The 19,290-nt window shown below is 41.6% G+C and overlaps 3 protein-coding genes across 8 annotated transcripts in view; 2 read left to right on the top strand and 1 right to left on the bottom strand.

The window, feature by feature from the left end:
• Positions 1-11,112, top strand: part of psen2 (presenilin 2) — a 30,241-nt gene extending 19,129 nt beyond the window's left edge. For both annotated transcript variants that reach the window (XM_063212711.1, XM_063212651.1), the window contains exon 12: positions 10,837-11,112. In XM_063212711.1, coding sequence (XP_063068781.1) covers positions 10,837-10,992 — 156 coding nt within the window. In that variant the 3' untranslated portion in view covers positions 10,993-11,112. The remainder of the gene's footprint in view (positions 1-10,836) is intronic.
• A 2,549-nt stretch (positions 11,113-13,661) lies between these two features.
• On the bottom strand, positions 13,662-18,594 carry dpy30 (dpy-30 histone methyltransferase complex regulatory subunit). Of its 4 annotated transcripts, none has more exons than XM_063199983.1 (5): positions 18,488-18,594; positions 17,901-17,941; positions 17,629-17,676; positions 14,414-14,565; positions 13,662-13,944 (listed from the first exon to the last, which is right to left on the bottom strand). In XM_063199983.1, the coding sequence occupies exons 1-5, from the start codon at positions 18,495-18,497 to the stop codon at positions 13,872-13,874; spliced, it is 324 nt and encodes a 107-aa protein (XP_063056053.1). In that variant the 5' UTR covers positions 18,498-18,594; the 3' UTR covers positions 13,662-13,871. The 4 variants fall into 4 exon arrangements, with proteins under 4 accessions (XP_063056053.1, XP_063056055.1, XP_063056054.1 ...); XM_063199985.1 differs by lacking the exon at positions 18,488-18,594 and adding an exon at positions 18,272-18,291; XM_063199984.1 differs by lacking the exon at positions 18,488-18,594 and adding an exon at positions 18,051-18,202.
• Positions 18,595-18,695: 101 nt separating this feature from the next.
• The window catches only part of spast (spastin), a 28,655-nt gene continuing 28,060 nt past the window's right edge, over positions 18,696-19,290 (top strand). For both annotated transcript variants that reach the window (XM_063199981.1, XM_063199982.1), the window contains exon 1: positions 18,696-19,096. In XM_063199981.1, coding sequence (XP_063056051.1) covers positions 18,739-19,096 — 358 coding nt within the window. In that variant the 5' untranslated portion in view covers positions 18,696-18,738. The remainder of the gene's footprint in view (positions 19,097-19,290) is intronic.

The raw sequence follows: 19,290 nt of genomic DNA on the forward strand, positions 1-19,290 counted from the left end.
AACTCATTCACCGTCATTCCTCTTCCTTGGTGGTGAACACTTTCATGATAATGCTTAATAAGCAGAGAGGATACATGACTGATCCTTGGCAGAATGGCAGGATGTTTGATGTGTGGATGAAGAACTGACCTTGCCAGCCGTCCACCAACTCTAAGTACACCATACTTGTCTACAAATGGACTTAATTTGTGCAATTTACTTACATGGTCTTTGGGTCTTACTTCACTGCATTGATGAATGCCTTTGATTTCATTAGTGAATGCTTCGGCTTGAACTAACTTGATTATGTAGAGCTCTGCCTCTTGTCTTTCAGCTAGGCTTGTGCTGTTAAGATCATGATTCACACCCTTTAGCTGCCTAGCATGGCGTTTAAGGCAAGCAACAGCCATTACGGCTCTTTTCCAGTCAGAAAACTTTGAGAGACGGTCTAACAGTGTCCTCTCTTCTTTCACCGTAGTGCTGAACACCTGGACTTCAGGAAGATCCAAGGTGTCAACATCAAGCTCTCCCACCGTCTTGTCTTCCGGTGGTGGCTGCTTATTCCCTTTAAGATGAACTGGTGGTTTGGGTAGAGGGATTACTTGCTCCACTATGATGCTATGACTCACTGCAATTGAGTCACAGTCATGTTCAGGATGTTGGTAGCTCACTATACTCCAACCAAGGTCTGTTCTTTGAGCGAAGGGTTGATCTTCATCTCCACATACTACTTCCCTTGGCATCAGGGCTTGTGGGCAATTATACCCGATCAGTAGTCCGATTTCACACTGCTTTTGTGGAGAAATGAGTGGTGCAAGATGTTTCAAGTGCGGCCATGCTCTTGCAGTGTCTGGAGTTGGGATATGGGATCGATTAGCCGGGATGAACTCACGAGTATAAGCTGTCGGCACTGTGATCCTTTTGGATGAAGACAGCCCCCTTATCTGCAGTTTCCTGAGCATCTTACTGGACATGATGGATCCACTTGATGACATTGTTGACAGTTTAAGCTTTACTGGTTCTCCTTCCAACTCCAAAGCGTCAGCCACTTCCTCCAGGATAAACGAAGAATCACTTTGTGAGTCTAGCAATGCGTAAACAAGATGTTCCTTATCTGAGCCATATGATACATACACGGGTACTATTGTTGACGTTTGTATACTGTGGTTATCCTGCACAACCCTGTGAGATGTGGCTTCTGCAGTACCCTCTTGTGGTGCTGAGGAGGACTGTTCTTCACTGGAGTGTACCGCCTCAAACTGTTGTCTCTGTTGGGGGCGATCTTCATGTAAAGGAGTAGGGTGGCGTCTTGAACAAATGTCACAAAACATCCTTCTGGGACAGTTCCTGGACTGATGTCCAGGATTTAAGCAGCCAAAGCACAGCCTCTCATTCTGAACAAATTTTATTCTGTCAGCCAGTGGCCTTTCTAGGAATGTTAGGCACCTTTCTAAGCCATGTCCAGTTCTGTTACAGAGAGGGCATGTGGTGGAACCCCTTTCATTCGTACTGGTGTAAAAGGTCTCTGCATTGAAGATCTGAGTGCTAGAAATGGCTGAACTTGAATTATTTTCACTAACTTCATCTATCTCCCAGGGCCGCAATGCTCCAAGAGAGGTTATTGGGTTGCAAGCTATGGCAGCCTCCAATGAAAGAAAGGTAACAAAATAACTTAAACTGGGGAAAGTGCCATGTTCTAGCTGGTACTGTGTAGCGCTTCGATTCCATCTGAGGCTCAGCCAATCAGGCAACTTGGCAGCAAGTTTTTGATTTTCCATTGCATCATTAAGTACAAAGAGGTTCTCATTTTCCTTCATCACACAAGTACAGCTCCGTAAAAAGTCCACAAATCTTCTTAATTCTGTACTGTCTTTATTTCTTACTTTCGGCCAGGTATACAGTTTGTCTCTGAACGCTTTAGCAATGACAAATGGCTGGCCATATCGATCATTGAGCAGTTCCCAGGCTGAATTGTAAGAGTCCTTTGAGTTAAGCAGAAAGTTGCCCTCCAAGGCTTCACGGACAGTGCCTCCAACATATCTTTGAAGGAAGAACATTTTCTCAGAAGTTGGTATATTTTTTCGTTCTATTAATGTTTGAAATGAAGACTTCCAATGGCTGAATTTAAGTGGATCACCACAAAAGACGGTGGGCTCTGGAATAGGTAGCCTATTCATAGAGATGGCTTCAGCAAAGAGATTGACCAGATCTGAGCTATCTGTCTGAATGCTTCTGGAAGGCACATCACTCTGAGACTGTAGCTGTGATTCTGATTCTGTGGTTTTGTTACTTCTACACTTCATGTCTAGAGGCTCTGGTATAATGACTTGTTCTATGTTAGCATCACCTTCTTTATACACCTGAAGTCTGGCCTTTGCTGCGTTCAGGGATTTAACATTTTCCAAGCGTTCAATGTACCTTTTCAGGCTCTCTACAGACTGCCTCCTGGCCGCTAACCCTTCTTCTTGTTTCTTTAAAAACACTTCCTCTCGTTTTTGCTTCTCAATCTTGCGTTCAAGTTCTTCTCTCTCTTCTTCAAGGCGACGGGACTTTGCTGCTGCTTCTTGTTCTGCTACTATCATCCTATTCTCTGCTTCGAGTTTTTGTAGCTTCTCTTGCAAACGCTCTTGTTCAGCTGTGATATCTACAACTGCCCTAGTGTGAGCATATTCAGCAGCGGCTTCTTGCCGTTTTGATACACATGAATGAATGGAATTGACATCACAGTCCTTATGGGCAGGAAGTGAGATGCTAGAGAGAGTAGAAGCAAACACAGAGTCAGCATCGGGCCATACTATTTGCTCGGGTATTCCTTGCATTTGCGCAACAGCATTTTGTCTTGCAGCCTGTGTAATTGCTGTGCTCCTATCCAATGTACAACGCATAGCTTGAGGTGGAATTTCAATGGCTCTGTATTTTTCATAAAGACTCAACAATTCTTCCTGCTCCTTTTGCATGCGAATAACTTTGTCATGCAGAAGATCATTTGAATCATTCCTTGTGACTGATTTCTTCACTACTCGCGCAAGAACCTTCCAGCAGTCATGGGCATCCTCAAAACGGGAGAGCAATGTTTTTAAATGTTCACTCTGCAATTCCCTGCCCTTCTCTGTCAACTTATGGGGTATATTGCTCCTGCGAGGCTCCATGGAGTGTACGACTTCCTGAACATTCTCTTGCAGTGACTCTTTCAAAGTTTGCTCTTTTGGTAGTTGAACTTCTTGCAGTGACTGTAAGGTTTGCTCTTTGGGTAATTTAACTTCTTGCAGTGACTGTAAAGTTTGCTCTTTCTGTAGTTTAACTGCTTTACTTGATTCAGGCATTTTTATGTTATTTTATAAATAGGTTTGGTATAAAATTAAGCACTAGGTGAAATAACCCTTATTGAAAAATGTGATTATAAAGTAAGTAACTCATTTCACCTGCCCCTGCAAGGTAGGCCTACATACACTGTACAGGACTTAACCATGAGAAAAGCAATACATAAGGTTTAGACTATAAAATGATCAACCATGAGTGTAAGGGAATTAATGACCTTGTTTTTTAAATGTGCAAATTCAAAGTCATAAATGTGAAATACCTTCATGTGCAAAGATCGCTTTTCTGTGCAAATTAAAGCTTTCACTAAGTGCAAGGAAGCTCGTGAGTTCTAGACAGTTAAGTCCACATTCACCTTCACAACAATGCATTCGCTCTCAGTAGAAATTAAGCTTTAGTTACACAATATTGTCCACATACTTCAACCAAGGAAACACTCTAAAACGAATCATTAAATGAAGGTCACATTTCAGGAAACCTTTCCTTAAAAAAGCATGTCATTTGCTTATCTGTTTGCCTCCTCTGGCACGCGACGTGGTTGCAGTTCGACAGTCCTTTTCTTTGTCCGTCCTCCGAGCTCGTTTTAAATCCACAAGAATGCAATAACTCCAGTCCGCCAGTTCGTCCGTTTCGGAAGTTCCCAAACGAGCCCAGGTAGTCGTAGTTCGGGTGAGTGAACGTTTGCCCACACGACTTCGTGCAGACCGTACTTGAAGATCAAAGGAAGTTGCTTGCAGAATGCAGACATAGAGGAATTAGCTGCGGATCCACTTGACTTGAACTTGGCGCTTCAACTTGCTTGCAGTCCGAGTTTGACTTTCACGCCCTCCAGGAATCATGCTTGAGTCCAGTTTTTATGTTACTGATGGATGATGCCTTTATTTCTTTGAGCATGTTCATCTTTCATCCACTGTCAAACTGACAGTAAACACGACACAAAAACAGAATCAGTAGAGAAATCATAATCCCAGACAGAACGCAAAATAAATCAAACACAACAAAGACAAAATAAACAAACATACCTCGCTGGCTGCGTATAACATCAAGAGGACATGAGACTTCAGTTTCTTAGACCATTTTGAGCATCAACAATTCAAACTAGCCCGCGGCTTGTAGCGAGGCCGCGAGCATAGGAGTCCATTCACATCTACTAGCTGAGTGGTACGGCGCTTAATAGAGTCCGTGTGAAACACCTGAGATCAGCTGACATGACCCCATGACGGAAGTCAACTTAAACAAACAAAACATTCTTGGACATAAAGAAAAGTGAAATATAAAGAAATGAAATGACAAACAAAAATAACAAAAAGGAAATAAGTACAACAGTTACAGGTTAGGTTAAGGTTTAGGGTTAGGGTTAGAAACAAAAAACGAACATCAAAAAGATAACTAGCTCCGTTATATGGCGGTGGGACCGATAGTCTGGCTAATGGGAGCGAGCCGACAGGGGAGCGTCCTGCGTTGGGAGCGTCAATCAGGGAATCTTCTGGTAACACATCTGGTAAGCCATCGGATCGCGTAACACAAAATTGAAAGCATAATTTTGAAATAGCGATCTGGAAATACCATATAAATGTAGCGTTGTGTAATTACACATTCATATTTTTTTAATTAGGCTTCATTAGGCTACATGAGTCATGACAAGTTTGGCGAGCTAGCTTATTTGTGCTAGCTAATGCGTATGATTGGACATAATTATGCATCTTACCTTGAAATATGGACCAGGATCCCTCTTCATGTGATTAATTCATTCACGCCGAAGTGCCTGCTCTTTGGCGAAACGGTGGAAAGTCTGTCCACGGTAGGATTTGTTTCTCTTTGAGGACGTAGGACTACATTTGGGCACACAGCAGTGAGGCGCCAAACAGCTGGTGTGCAGCCGGGTGTACCCCTGAAGTGTACCCCTCAACTTTAGAAAGTTCCGGGTGAATAAGGCGAATTGAAACAAAACAAATACTCGATGAAAGGAAGCCTCTAGTCTTCAAAACGTACATCATTCACAGAGCTGGACGCTCCGTACTCCAAAAGGAAACTTAAACTTCATAAAAAACGAAATATTTTCTTTTGATTGTTTCTAGCTCCAAAGAAAATTCGACTGGCTCGGCAGACGACAGACTGAAGTGAACGGCTCCAAGGGAAGCCACAGCCGGTTTCAAAATAAAAGTCCCAAATCGTAATTGTCACAGTAAAGGTTCTGCTATTTCAAATTCATTTAAGTCATGTTTTTAACAATAACAACCCATCATTAATTCATTGTTTCACCAGAATTACCTCTATTTATTATCCCATTTTACTGTGTATGCTTTTTATAAACTATTTATTTTACATTTTCAATAGGCATTTGTCGACTGGGTTGCAGATGAAATAGGCTATCAAACAACTAGAACAGCATACAATAAATAAACAGAGGAAAGATATCAACCTAATCAGCTGATTTATTTTATTTATTTCAATGACTTGAAAATATAAGACAGTTCAGTGCAATAGAAACTTTAACTTAAAGGTGCAATTATATTTACCAATATAAAACATAAGATTGTTTATGACTGAAAAATTGGGAAGGTGCACTTTTTTGTGTATTAATAAACATTAAAACCACTGCTAAAACAAAATATTTGGCCACCAGCCTTGAACCACAAGAGTACAACAGTAGGTGCCATCCCATTGCCAACTAGGCCCTCATAGGCCTATTTACACAAGAGGAGAAGAGAAAATAGAGAGGGAAAGAAGAGAATGATAATAGAATGGAGGAAGAAAGGAGAGATGGGTGAGGAGGAGTGAATGGCAGAGAGGAGTTGTTCTCTTTCTCTTGCGCACACAGTCTTCTCTCTGTCCACCCTCTTTCTGTCTCTCCCCTCTCCTCTCCTCTCCTCTCCTCTCCTCTCCTCTCCTCTCCTCTCCTCTCCTCTCCTCTCCTCTCCTCTCCTCTCCTCTCTCCCACTCCCCTCTCCTCTCCTCTCCTCTCCTCTCCTCTCCTCTCCTCTCCTCTCCCCATCCCCTCTCCTCTCCCCCCTCCCATCTCCTCTCCCCTACTCTCCACCTCCTCTCCTCTCCACTCTCGTCTTCTCTCCTCCCTCTACTCTAACCTCTCCTCTCCCCTCCTCTCCTCTCCCCTCCTCTCCTCTCCTCTCCCCTCCTATCCTCTCCCCTCCCCTCCTCTCCTCTCCCATCCTCTCATCTCCTCTCCTCTCCTCTCTCCTCTCCTCTCTCCTCTCCTCTCCTCTCCTCTCCTCTCCCCTCCTCTCCCCTCCTCTCCCCTCCTGTCTCCTCTCCTCTCCCCTCCTCTCCCCTCCCCTCTCCTCTCCTCTCCTCTTACCTCCCCTCTCCTCTCCTCTCCTCTCCTCTCCTCTCCTCTCCTCTCCTCTCCTCTCCTCTCCTCTCCTCTTTTTTCCCCTGCCCTGTTCTCCTCCTCTCCTCTCCTCTCCTCTCCTCTCCTCCTTTATAATTTGTAAACTACAACTAATAATTATAATATATTAAGTAATAATTAGTTAACAGTTTATAAGTCACTTGTTATGCTTAAGTTACTGTTGATATGTTAATTAATTAATCATAAAAGTATTTTTAATAATATATTAAGTAACTTATTATTATGTTCTATTAAGTGTTACGGAAGGACTAATAAATATATTTTAAATGATTTATAAGTAATTAACAATAGTTTAGTTAATATTAACACTTAAAAATTATTTCATTAGAATGTATTAATGATTAAATAATAAGTACTTAGTTAATATTGAACTATAAATTGTAAACTACAACTAATAATTATAATATATTAAGTAATAATTAGTTAACAGTTTATAAGTCACTTGTTATGCTTAAGTTACTGTTGATATGCTAATTAATTAATCATAAAAGTAGTTTTAATAATATATTAAGTAACTTATTATTATGTTCTATTAAGTGTTACGGAAGGACTAATAAATATATATTTAAAACTTTGTAAGTGTTTAGTATACACCTATAAATGTATAGTAAACCTTTAGTTAACTAATAGTTAACTGTTTGCTAACTGTTTATTAACTGTTTATAGCGGAAGGTTATTGTAAAGTGCTACCGAGCGGTCCTTGATGTTAAACAGGGCCAAGGTCAGCATCAGAAACAAGGGTATGTAAACTTTTGAACAGGGTCATTTGGGTAGTTTGGGTTGTGATCAGTCTTTTGAAAGAGTAAACACAGAAGATTGCTAATAAATATCTTAAGCCAGTCACTGCTCAGTCACTGCTCAGTCACACCAGCAATGAGTGAAAAAAAAAGGTTATGTGTAATCCTTCATATTTTGTGAGAAATCGCAGAGAAAGCGTATATTCCGCTGGTGTATGTAAACATATGAGCACCACTGTACGTAAATCATTTTTAAAGCAACTGCAAGTACATCCAAGCTGTGTGGCCATTGCACAGGTCACAGTACAGGTGGTCTTAGAACAGTGGTTCTCAACCTTTTTTGAACAAATGCCCCCTTGATCTCATCATAAGCCTCCAAACGCCCCCTTGACATCATCATAAGCCTGCCAACACCATCAACCCCATATCCCCAGTATTTACCCCATAAGAGTTTGTAAACAGATATGACGTAATTTGGCTGTGTGCGCATTGTTGTATCAGAATCGACCATGCACTGTTCACTTGTACAGAAACTCGACAGGTGTTTTTTCCGAAATAAGACAACAGATGGTCACGCTAACTTCAGATATGCAGTGGGCACCACAGACACGGGCATTCCTGGCGATGTCCTCAGTCCAGTCAGTTAATGTCTTGTAACAACAAACATCTCCTATGCTTCTGGAACAGTCTCTTCCCTTGCAAAATAGCATAACAAGTGTACTTTTCAGAATCTCAATTTTTTATCAGCGTACACGCTTCAGAACGGCAGGTTTTCTCTCTTTAAGGTTTGTTCGTGTGTACTGTGTTCACAGCCAGTTTTACATGCAGCCTCCCCACTCCCTATTTTACCTATGCCTGCAGTTCACCTAGTGGCCGCTGTCGAGAGAGCGCAGCTCGTTCATTCTGAACGAAGTCTGCACTCCGCCGTTGGCGGCCCTAGAGTGCAGTACCACCCAGAAGAGTGGAGTCTCTCGTAATACCCTTAAAACATCTCTGGTGTGTTTGAGTCAATGATGCGCACGCATTCATGAGGACGTCGATTCTGAACGGGTCAATTGAAAAGGCAAAATAGACTAATGCACCCCAGTGGTAACCAAGCCCTGCCCCCATTCAGCTGTATCCTTCTCGGTGCCCCCTTAGGGCCCCCCAATGCCCCCCGGGGGGCTGTAGAGCCCCCCTTGACAAACACCATGTCAGAAGTATGACCTGAAAGGAGTTATTATGACCCCTTAGCTCTGCCTAGTGGGTGCGTTCCAATATGCAACCTTTCGTCCTCCACTTGTGCTTGTGGCCTCGTACCAGGAAGTAATACGTCGTGATGACATCATTAACAACAGCATTATATTTCAATATGTTGCAAAAGCTCAATTGTAAAGTCATTTTCTCATTTTCAAACAGGGTGGTAAATGAAGAAGAGTCTCCCAAAACTTGTTTTGGCTAGGCTGACCACAGAGAAACTTAATTGTTGAAATGAATTTACAATTGAGCTTTTGCAAGATATTGAAATATAATGCTTTTGTCAGTGATGTCATCACAACGTATTACTTCCTGGCACGAGGCCACAAGTACAAGAGGAGGACGCAAGGTCGCATATTGGAACGCACTCATTATGTTAGAAGTATGACCTGAAAGGAGTTATTATGACCCCCTGAGCTGTGCCGCATGGGCTCTGGGGGGTACTGATCCCATGCAAAGCCATGTGAGAGGGCCATGAATAGATGGATTGTCAGAGTGGGTTTCCTTTTTTCTGTGCTGGACGAGGGTTGGATGAAAAGTGGAATTGTAGTGTATGGAACTGAAATGGATAAACTAGGGCATTCACTTTGAGTCACGAGCTAAGCAGGCATATTTCAGAAGGCATTTGATTCGTATTGTGGGAGATATTGGTCATATTGGCTTAGTGGTATGGCGATACAGTACCATGTCTGGAAATAAGCTTATTTTACACCTCTCCTTCAGTAAAATCATTGAGTTTTCCCCTTCTTCTGTCCTTCCAGCTATTCTCTTAGACTTGTGATGCTACTTCTAGTTACAAGCAAGCAATTATCATTGAATCTTATGGGTCCAGCTAATGATACAGTAGCCTGTATGCTAGCTTGGGGGTAAAATGTGCACTGCCAGACTCAGAGAACAGCTGGAAGTACAGGAGAAAGGTAAAACCCAATCATTTACCTCAAGGGGAAGTGTAAAATGAGCTTATTTCCTGAAATGGTACAGTATTGCTTCAAAACCTGTGCTTAAACAATGAAGAGATTAAACGAATGGATTCTGCAAAATAAAAGACCCTCTCTTTGAGTTGTGAATGGGGTATTGCAAGAGTACCGTATAAGTACTGACTGTTTTTTGAGTCTGCTGTGTCATTTGGTTGGTGCTCATTGATTTCTGTCTCTGAGACTGACCAACCCTGTTGTCGTGGACCGACAGCCAGACTACTACGGTAAATACATTAATGGCAGAAAACTCAGAGCCGTATATAACTTGCTGTACAGCCCCCTCTGTTGGTCAATCTTTGACACAGCAAGATTTACTTTGTGTTTTTTTGTGTAATGCTCTAATGCTCATTTGACTCAAATTAAATGGCCAATGAAAAGATGGACACCTGCTGTTGAATCTAAACAAAAATAAATCTCCCTAATGACTTCTAATGACATTATCTTTGATATGACACATTTACCTTATTATCGTTTTCCTTATTATTGCGTGCCTGACACTACTGCTACTGGCCATTTTCAAGAAGGCCTGGTTAATAACCTTTAAATAATTTGAAGGTTATAAATAACGTTTTAAATAATGCCATTCATAAATTTGTTTATATTTGTATGCCTTTCTCAGGGTCTGTGGCTAACACTGATCTTGTTAGTCATTGCAAATAATCTTTTGCTATGTTATTAACTGAAGAACATTTGAAAAATAACTTTATTATTAACTTAATGACGTCTTTTGGTCTTTTTTCTTCATTATCTCCATGTCTTTCTCAGGGTATGTGCCTTACGCTGTTGCTGTTGACCATATTCAAGACGTCCATTAGAATAGCCTCATGCTATGTTATCCTCATGCTATGAAACAACTAAAGACATTCCTCTTTCGAGAGAATCTACTAGACTAATGCTTGAACTGGCCTTGCCCCAGGGCAGACTCCTGACATGATGTTTAGTTTAGTTTAGTTTGTGAGTGTGTGTTTGTGTGTGTGTGTACTCGTTATTTCCTCTTTATTAAAAAAAAAAACAAAAAAAAACTAACCCCTCTTTGCAATTGCACTTGTTGTTCTGTATATCTCCTGCGCACTTTGTATTTGCTTGTGATGTTGGCTTGATTATGTCCTCTTTTGAAAGTCGCTTTGGTTATAAAGCGTCTGCCAAATGCAATGTAATGTAATGTAATGTTATCATTCTGATGCCATTTATAATGTTATTATTTGTAATTCTTTCTCAGGGTCTGTGCCTGACCCTCCTCCTGCTGGCCATCTTCAAGAAGGCCCTGCCGGCCCTCCCCATCTCCATCACCTTCGGCCTGGTCTTCTACTTCTCCACGGACAACCTGGTCAAGCCCTTCATGGACAACCTGGCCGCCAACCAGTTCTACATTTGACCTATGACCTTTGAAGCACCCCCTTCCTGCTGTCTGCCTCCCACTCTCAAGGCCAGCTACTAGTATTCACCTTTTGAGAAGGTCGTAGTGTGTGTGTGTGTGTGTGTGTGTGTGTGTGTGTGTGTGGCGTGCGTGCGTGCGTGCGTGCGTGCGTGTGTGTGTGTGTGATGGACACTCTGCACCAACCAGTTCTACATTTGCGGTTTGATCCTGCTACACCATACCCGATTCCCCTCTGCTGTCTACCACCATCCGTCAGTGAACACATTTGGTGTGCGTGCATGTGTGTGTGTGTGTGTGTGTGTGTGAAAGAGTGAGTGAGTGTTGAAATTGATTCTGAGAAGCCCAAAGAGTCTGCACGAGGCCTTGGTTGGTCATCTTCTCATCTCGTCTCGTAGCTTACTGTGACTCGCAACCCCCCCCTCAAACCCTCAACCTCCTGTCTCCCATCTCCTTTCTTTTACCACCTCTACTGAATTGTGGCATTTTTTAATTCTTATTTTTTATATTTTAAATTAAATTAAACAAAAAAAAGTGTGATGATGGTGTGATTCTGGGACTTGAGGACTGAGACAAAAGGATCTGAATCCTGACTGGTGTGGAGCACTAAAGTGGATTCTTGACTTCTTTTACTGAAAAAAAAACAACAACAGAAGTACAAACAGATTTTTTTTGTGCCATATATATATACACTCATTTTTTTTTCCCTTGTCATAATCTTTTAATTGTATTTTGAATTGGATGTGGCTACAACTGGTTCTGCAAAAGTTATTTCGATGTAACTGCGTAATGTAACCCAGTGCAACACAACGATCTTGTTTCCAGACACTCGTGTATTGTAAAACAACAGCAGTGCAGTCTTTGAAGTTTGTCAGCTCTTGAATTTATTTAAATGGGAATTGTTTTCTTGTACAAGACATTTTAAAAGTACCTCTACCTCCATACTAGCCTATTTGGTTATTTTGTAATTGGGAAGAATTAGCTGGCTTGATTGAAGTACTTCAAGTTTCAGATAAGTAAAATTTTCATTATATGAATATATATATAGTAAACCCCTTATGACGTGTGACTACTGAATACTCTGTAACAGCTAAGACAGTCTGGATATGACCCTCTTCTTTGTAGAGATATAACATCCATGGCAAAGTCAGGGAATATTTTAAATAAAACTTCTATTGTCCTATCACCAGTGTTGCCAGATGTATGGTAATTATCGTATTCATACCATAATTTTGTCCTCTACGATCTAAAACACATGATGTACGACAATTTCAGAGTTTTCTTTCAGTCCAGTTACCTTGAAACCTTTGGTTTGTGTACGATAATTAATCCCTGAAGCCCCAAATTTTGAGGTTTTGGTACGATAGTTCAGCTTTTTTCCATCTGGCAACACTGCCCAACCTTTGTAAACAGGGTTTACATAGTCATCGTGTCATAACGCAAGTATCTCCGCCAATGACAATGCATGTCAAATATTTAAAAGTTCGGGAGACATGTTATGCTACGCGTTGATGCATATTGGTGGCTGAAGTGTAGGGATGGGTAGCCTTTCGGACTCGTATGCATCAAGGTGGGTTGACTATGGATGCCCCATTATGTCCCTTAAGTCTCTCAGAGAAAAGGGGAACTAGTGCAGCGTAACATCAGTTTTCTGGTTTATTTAACATCTGTTTGTAGTTTACTGTACACTACTGGGGACATGCTATGAAAGGATATGTATTTATTTAAATGTAAATATTTACCTCATGCCAGTAATAAGCATACCCAAAAAGTCAAAAGTACTCAAAACTTGGACTATACCTTGCTCTCTGCGTGCTTATTTGTCGTATATGGAAAGATAGGTCCATGTGAAGTTAGATTCCAGGCAGGCACCCACTTGATTCACAATTAAAAAAAAAAAATTCTGTTACATTAATGACAGTGTCAATATTATTATTATTCTTTTTAGTTCTTTCTCCCATCCCTCACCTTAACATCCGAAACTTGTATTCAGGTTTGCTGCTGAGAAGGCTATGAGAAGCTAAACAGGGTATTTTTGGGTTCAGTAGGATAATTTTCCAAGAAAGACAATTTAGTCAAAGATCTTCTCACTTTATACCAAAATCTGGGCAAGTAAACAAGTTGTAAATCTACTAATAGCAGATATGTGTGGGTTTATTTTACCAGGATAATGCAGACGCTTGATCATTTTATTAGAAGGTTTACCACCATTACTCACTTGAGTTAACAGCCTGGCCTACATACACACTTAATCAGCTACTTGGAATTAGAAATTGGAACCCACTGATATCACGAGGAAGGAATTCGGAATGGAAGGAACCCCTGTATCTCAGAATAACAATTTGCTGTTTGGACTGACTGCTTTAACTTTGAGAGTTATGTAGACTTTGTATTGAAGAGGAATATAAATATATATTTTATAGAATGTAATTAAAAAGGGTGTAATATTTTAATTGATTTTATATCCAACCATGTAACTTGGTGCAAATGAAGTTGTCCTACGTAGGGGGAAATTTCTTTTCTTTTTTTTTTTTGGTCTGTCTTGTAATAATTTTCAGTGTTTTACGATGTAATAAATTTATTCAACTGTATTATACAACACTGTCTCCATTGAATTTGTTGGCATCATCATGTGCATCTCTTGTAAATGACAATCTTGACAGATTGAATTAATTCTCAAAAAACAGGATTTTATTTAAATTCAATGAAATAAAATAAAAACTACGTACAGGCCGGGAAAGAACCGGGGAAAAAAAAACAAACAAAAAAAAACTTTTCTTCCATCAATTAAAAAACAACCAACCAACCAAACAAAAATTACTGATCAGTCTTCTTTAGTTTTATTACAGGCCTCATAATCCAAATTGCAGTGCATGTGGTTAATTCCGATCTTCAAATTGTGACTTGTTCTTCAGGAGAAAGGCGGCGAGAAACTCGATAGGCTGTGCGGGTCTGAAATAGGAAGACGTAAAACAAGCCAATTAGTAAATGAAGATGAAAGTTCTGAAAACACTGCACATCTTTATTTTATTTTTTAAATTTCTGGTTCGCTCCAAGAAAGAAAAAGGAACAGTAATCATTGGGCAGGGTTTTCTGAACTTGAACCCTTGACCAAGTTTCCCTGCCTCGCACCTGCAGGTGTATTGATGAAGGACTTTCTTGAACAGGTGTAAAGGTGTAGCTTCAGCCATTTTCCATATAAATACACAGCATAAAACAATTTAACATTGAACTATGCATGTTGACAATGAAAGCTATTATATTGAGTTGGTACATTGTAGTCGGTTCTTTTGGCGAGCATCGACAGCCCCTGGAGCAGTGTGGGCACCATGGTCTAGTCCAGGTAGGCCTGCATGCCCAGTGTCTGTAGGGTGTAAGGGCCCATTCATACGTGTTCCGTAAGATAGTCCTAGTATCTCACCTTTCCTTGGCGAGCACAGACAGCCCCTGCAGCAGTATGGGCACCACGGTCTGGTCCAGGTAGGCCCGCGTGGGCAGCGTCTGTAGGGTCTGCAGGTCCAGCTTCTGCTTGGCCATCTTCTCGTGGTGCGCCTTCTCGTTCTCCACTATCCTCTGCAAGCACAACATAGCATAGTATAGTATAGTAGTACAGCATAGTATACTTGTAGTATTGCATAGCATAGCATAGCGAGTTGTAGCCACTTCAAAGGATGACTGAGGCAACAGATACATTTTGGGGTCTTCTTTATTTCCTACCCTCTCACAGTCACATGCTGGACAACAAACACTTAACTTATACACAATCAGAACGTCTGCCCTCTACTAAGATCTTCTCAGTTCTGATTTAAAGTTACCGCATGTCCCAGAATCTCCTCGCGCTGCCCCTTCTCGCTCTCTACTATCCTGTACAATGAGGAGACTTTAAAGGGTAACCCATTCTCTAACCTCATGTCCTCGCTTTTTGCTTGCCGCCTCATGGTTCACCCCACTTCCGTGGAGAAAACAATAATATTTCCGCCGTCAGCCTAAACACTTCTGGTGGACTTTTCCCCATTCAAAATCCGGTTGCAAATGAGGAAATGACAGTTGAATTTTGCTTTGGCGAGATACTGAATGAAAGTAACTGCTATCGTCAATTACCTCTTGCCCCGCACGACGAGAGCACAAGCACAAGGCGAGGACAGGAGGTTAGATAATGAGGTAGACCCCATGAGGAGACTTAAAGGATCACGCCACCTTTTCCAGAAATAAGCTCATTTTCCACCTCCACTTTTGAGTTTTACCTTTCTCCTGTACTTCCAGCCGTTCCCTGTGTCTGGAAACACAATTTCTACCTCTAAGCTAGCATATAAAATTGAATCATAAGGAACCAGCTAGCAGTTGGCTAGCGGCTAGCTTGTCTCTAGAAATAATATCACACGACTCAGAGAACGCCAGAATAAAAGGGTAAAACCCAAATGATTCAACTCAACGGGAGGTGTGAGATGAGTGTATATTTCCAGAAATGGTGGCATGTAACATTAACAACAAATACATATGGTACACACTCACACACACATTCATGGGGGGCGCCCACACATACTTAGGGCAAACACACATACTTAGGGCAAACACACATACATAGGACAGACTGACAGTACATAGTGTAGCATACCATATATCACACACTTGTTAAGAATAAGCTATAGCTGAATTAAGTAATTGCATCTATAAGAGGTGGGCAATGGAGACTTCACAGAGTACAAGCCGTAGACTCCCAATACAAATCATTCGAACAATTAGCTCATCATAACCAAGAAGAGTTTGCTGATTAGAATCAGATGCTTTTGCGACCTGGTTCGGAACATTTGCCAAATCCGAAAACATATGCCAAATCAAATCCGCACAAACCTTTCAGACATATGTCTGAATATGCAGTTAGTGGAAGTATGTGGTTACTTCAACGTGAGAAACCACCGTGATAGGTGGTCATGGCTACTTTTAAAGGGACACTGTGCAGGAAATGGTCAAAAAAGGTACTGCAACCAGAGATATTCTATAGAGATATGCCAACACAATAGGTTTCTATAGGCACCTAACGCGACCAGGTTCCGGTCTGCCTAAAGGGGCGTGTCATAATGCTCCTACAATGAATAGAACAGTCCTTAGGTCTGCCTAGGTCTGCCTAAGGGGGGCCATAATAGAACCAGGAAACAATGGGCCAATGGAACCTCTCTCTCTCTACTCTCTCTGCTGCAACTATGCTGCTCATTGAAACTGGGTTGGCTATTGCCAAATTTGACACTCATGATAGTTTACTAAGTAATAAACTGATATTTTCTAGTATGACCCAAGTAAATTTTTTTTATTTATGGAAATTCAAATTGGCGAACCATGGAGAAGATCCCCCTTTTCATGTATGAAAACTGTACGTTTTCTAGTCATAATGAATACTTGGAATTTGATGGTGGTGGTAAATATTCATGAAAAAGGTAACATTAGTGAATGGGTAGCATGAATTCTGAAAATAAGCAACTAAAAATCTCACACAGTGTCCCTTTAAAGCGATGGTTCGGAGTAGAATCACCCTAATGCCATTTGAACCGTGACACCCATCCACCTTTACACCCGAAGTGTTTTCTGCCGCAGGCTTACATCAACAGAGTTGCCGTGTTATTCGATGTTTATTCCGGTTAGCTTGACTCAAGCGCATATGGATACTGGGCACCGTCTCCAAACTTTCCCCACAAAAATAACATGTCATGACACCAAACTTCTGCAGTAGCACAAATATGGTCTGTACTCACGAAACGAAGCATTTGGAAGTTTGGAAATAGTCCAGGAGTTTATTATTATCAACACAAGCCGAATAGCTTCTCTGCTGCTAAAGCTGCGCCAACGTTACTTCCGTCATCTAAGACAAGCATGTAAGAGTCCTCAACGAAGCTCATAATATGCACAATGAAAAGTGAATTCAGCATCAGTATTGATAACGAAAATCCTTGTCTAATTGATAGTAGGTAAGATTTGAAATATCTTTTAAGTATTGCCTTGAAAATATAAGCCTTAATCACAATTCAGTGAAAACTTTTTTAACACTCTCGTCTGGAAGTTTGTTGAAGACTTTTACGGGCTTGTCTCATATGACGGAAGTAACGTTGGCACAGCTTTAGCAGCAGAGAAGCTATTCAGCTTGTGTTGATAATACTAAACTCCTGGACTATTTCCAAACTTCCAAATGCTTCGTTTCGTGAGTACAGACCATATTTGTGCTACTGCAGAAGTTTGGTGTAATGACATGTTATTTTTGTGGGGAAAGTTTGGAGACGGTGCCCAGTATCCATATGCGCTTGAGTCAAGCTAACCGGAATAAACATCGAATAACACGGCAACTCTGTTGATGTAAGTCTGCGGCAGAAAACACTTCGGGTGTAAAGGTGGATGGGTGTCACGGTTCAAATGGCATTAGGGTGATTCTACTCCGAACCATCGCTTTAAAGTGATGGTGGCATTTATTCTTGACAAATCACTGTGGGTTCTGAGTCTGACATTTGGTCGACCTGTTGTTGGGAGAAAGAAACCAACAATTTTGTTTTGTGTGACACCGGTCTTGTACTCTCTGAAAACAGCTTGCCGGCCCTCTGAATCTGTGCATCATTATCATCAGGCAACACGGAAGGTGTTGCCAAACCTCACCTGAATGTTCTCAGTCAACCCATACTCTGCTTGAGGGTTCTCAGCCACCTAGACACCACAGCAGCACCAGTGTGTAAGATATATCATGCAACAATTGGTAGGATGGAACTAATTTGCTACTACATACACATACACAAGGCGAGGGCGATCAACGGAATTAGATCCGACTGGGGTATTGATGGGTAGTGTAGTGCTAGGTTGTTGGGTTGGACCACAACCTCACATCACAAACAGAACTCATTTTAGTGTAGTGGAATGAACAGTGTTCCTACCGGCGTGCTGCTGTCCATGCTCTGGTCAGCGTCTGTGTGATCTAAAAATGAGAAAATGTTGAGGGACAAGGAAAACAATGGTGGACATAACACAGTGAATGGACATTGACAGACGGTGTTGAGGATAGGATCTGTTTTCTGTTAACATACCAGACTAGCTTGGTTGGTGAGGTAACTGTGGCTAGTAACGAAGGCAGAAATAGACCATTACGCCATGTAGTCCTAAACAACATGCTCATTTCTTGTGATTTTAAAACAAAGTCTTGAATGGCTCTTCATGAAAGTTTGAGGTACACTAACTTCGCCAAGATGCCACCACTGCTTGTTAGCTATGCAAGTGACTGGTGCATGAACGCTCTTGTATTTCTAACCTGGCGGGATTCAATGGGCTAACTCCTTGTGCATGCTAGCTCCCATGCTATCCTTGAGGAAAACTACACTATACACTTAGAAACAAACGGTGGGACTGCACCGCAAATGACCTTATCATATATAGGATGATGAAAGGAAACGGTAAACGACATAATATATCACGAAATTGCTTGAAGAAGCACAAAATATGTGCGTTAAATGGACAAGTCACTCACCGTCTGCCATGTTTGTTGTTGGTTTCTACGCAAACGTACGTGCTGCAGATCACGTGTCATCGCGCTGCCTTCCTTCCCAGAAATCACTTCCGCTTTGCTTCAGAGTGAATGCGGCCAACACAACAACCGAAGGTGTAGCGGAGGATTTGAACTTGATAGTGCTACTTTGAGGCTGCGGGGACTTTTGTCAAGCACAGCATTCATCAACATTGTTGTCAGTTATGGTATGGAGACGACTCCGAACCAGGTGAATGAGTTCCACCGGAGGAAGAGGCAGAAAGAAAAAGGGATCAGCCGACACGGGGCCCTCGCCCGACGGTGACACCTGCAATCAGGTGCCGCCGCATTATAAACGTCAACATTTGTACCACATGCTCTCGCTATTACTGGCGTTTCTTAGTTTTTCAAGACTCGTAGCTTTGAAGTTTGGTGGAATATTCATCTGGCTTTTCAAACGGACATCTCGTGCCGCCATGGCGGCAAGACCCAAACCACTGGATGATCGGAGTTGCAAAGACCACGATGACACCAGTGAGCAGATTCGGAATCTCCACAAACAAGCGTTCGAGTATATATCAGTTGCACTCAAAATCGACGAGGATGATAAAGGTAATGAATAGTATGTTTATGCTGTCACCCGAGCTTGGTAGCATGCAATATGGTAACTGTGATATGCCTGTCATTCGAGTTGACAGGACCTAGCCCGCGACCCCAGCTGCACAAAAACAAGTTTCACGTGAACGAATATTAGCGAGCTAATTGACAATGCGAACTGTGACAGAATGTTTGTTTTCTGCAGATAC

Source organism: Engraulis encrasicolus, chromosome 1 (genome assembly GCF_034702125.1).
Source record: "Engraulis encrasicolus isolate BLACKSEA-1 chromosome 1, IST_EnEncr_1.0, whole genome shotgun sequence".
In the NCBI taxonomy this organism is placed as follows: domain Eukaryota; kingdom Metazoa; phylum Chordata; class Actinopteri; order Clupeiformes; family Engraulidae; genus Engraulis; species Engraulis encrasicolus.

Excerpts from the sequence above, each read along its gene's own strand:
- dpy30 (XM_063199983.1), bottom strand. Across the intron at positions 14,566-17,628 it reads GGTTGACTGAGAACATTCAG|AGGATAGTGGAGAACGAGAA; the intron begins GTGAGGTTTGGC and ends TTGTGCTTGCAG. Across the intron at positions 13,945-14,413 it reads TCTGTGCTCGCCAAGGAAAG|ACCCGCACAGCCTATCGAGT; the intron begins GTGAGATACTAG and ends TTCCTATTTCAG.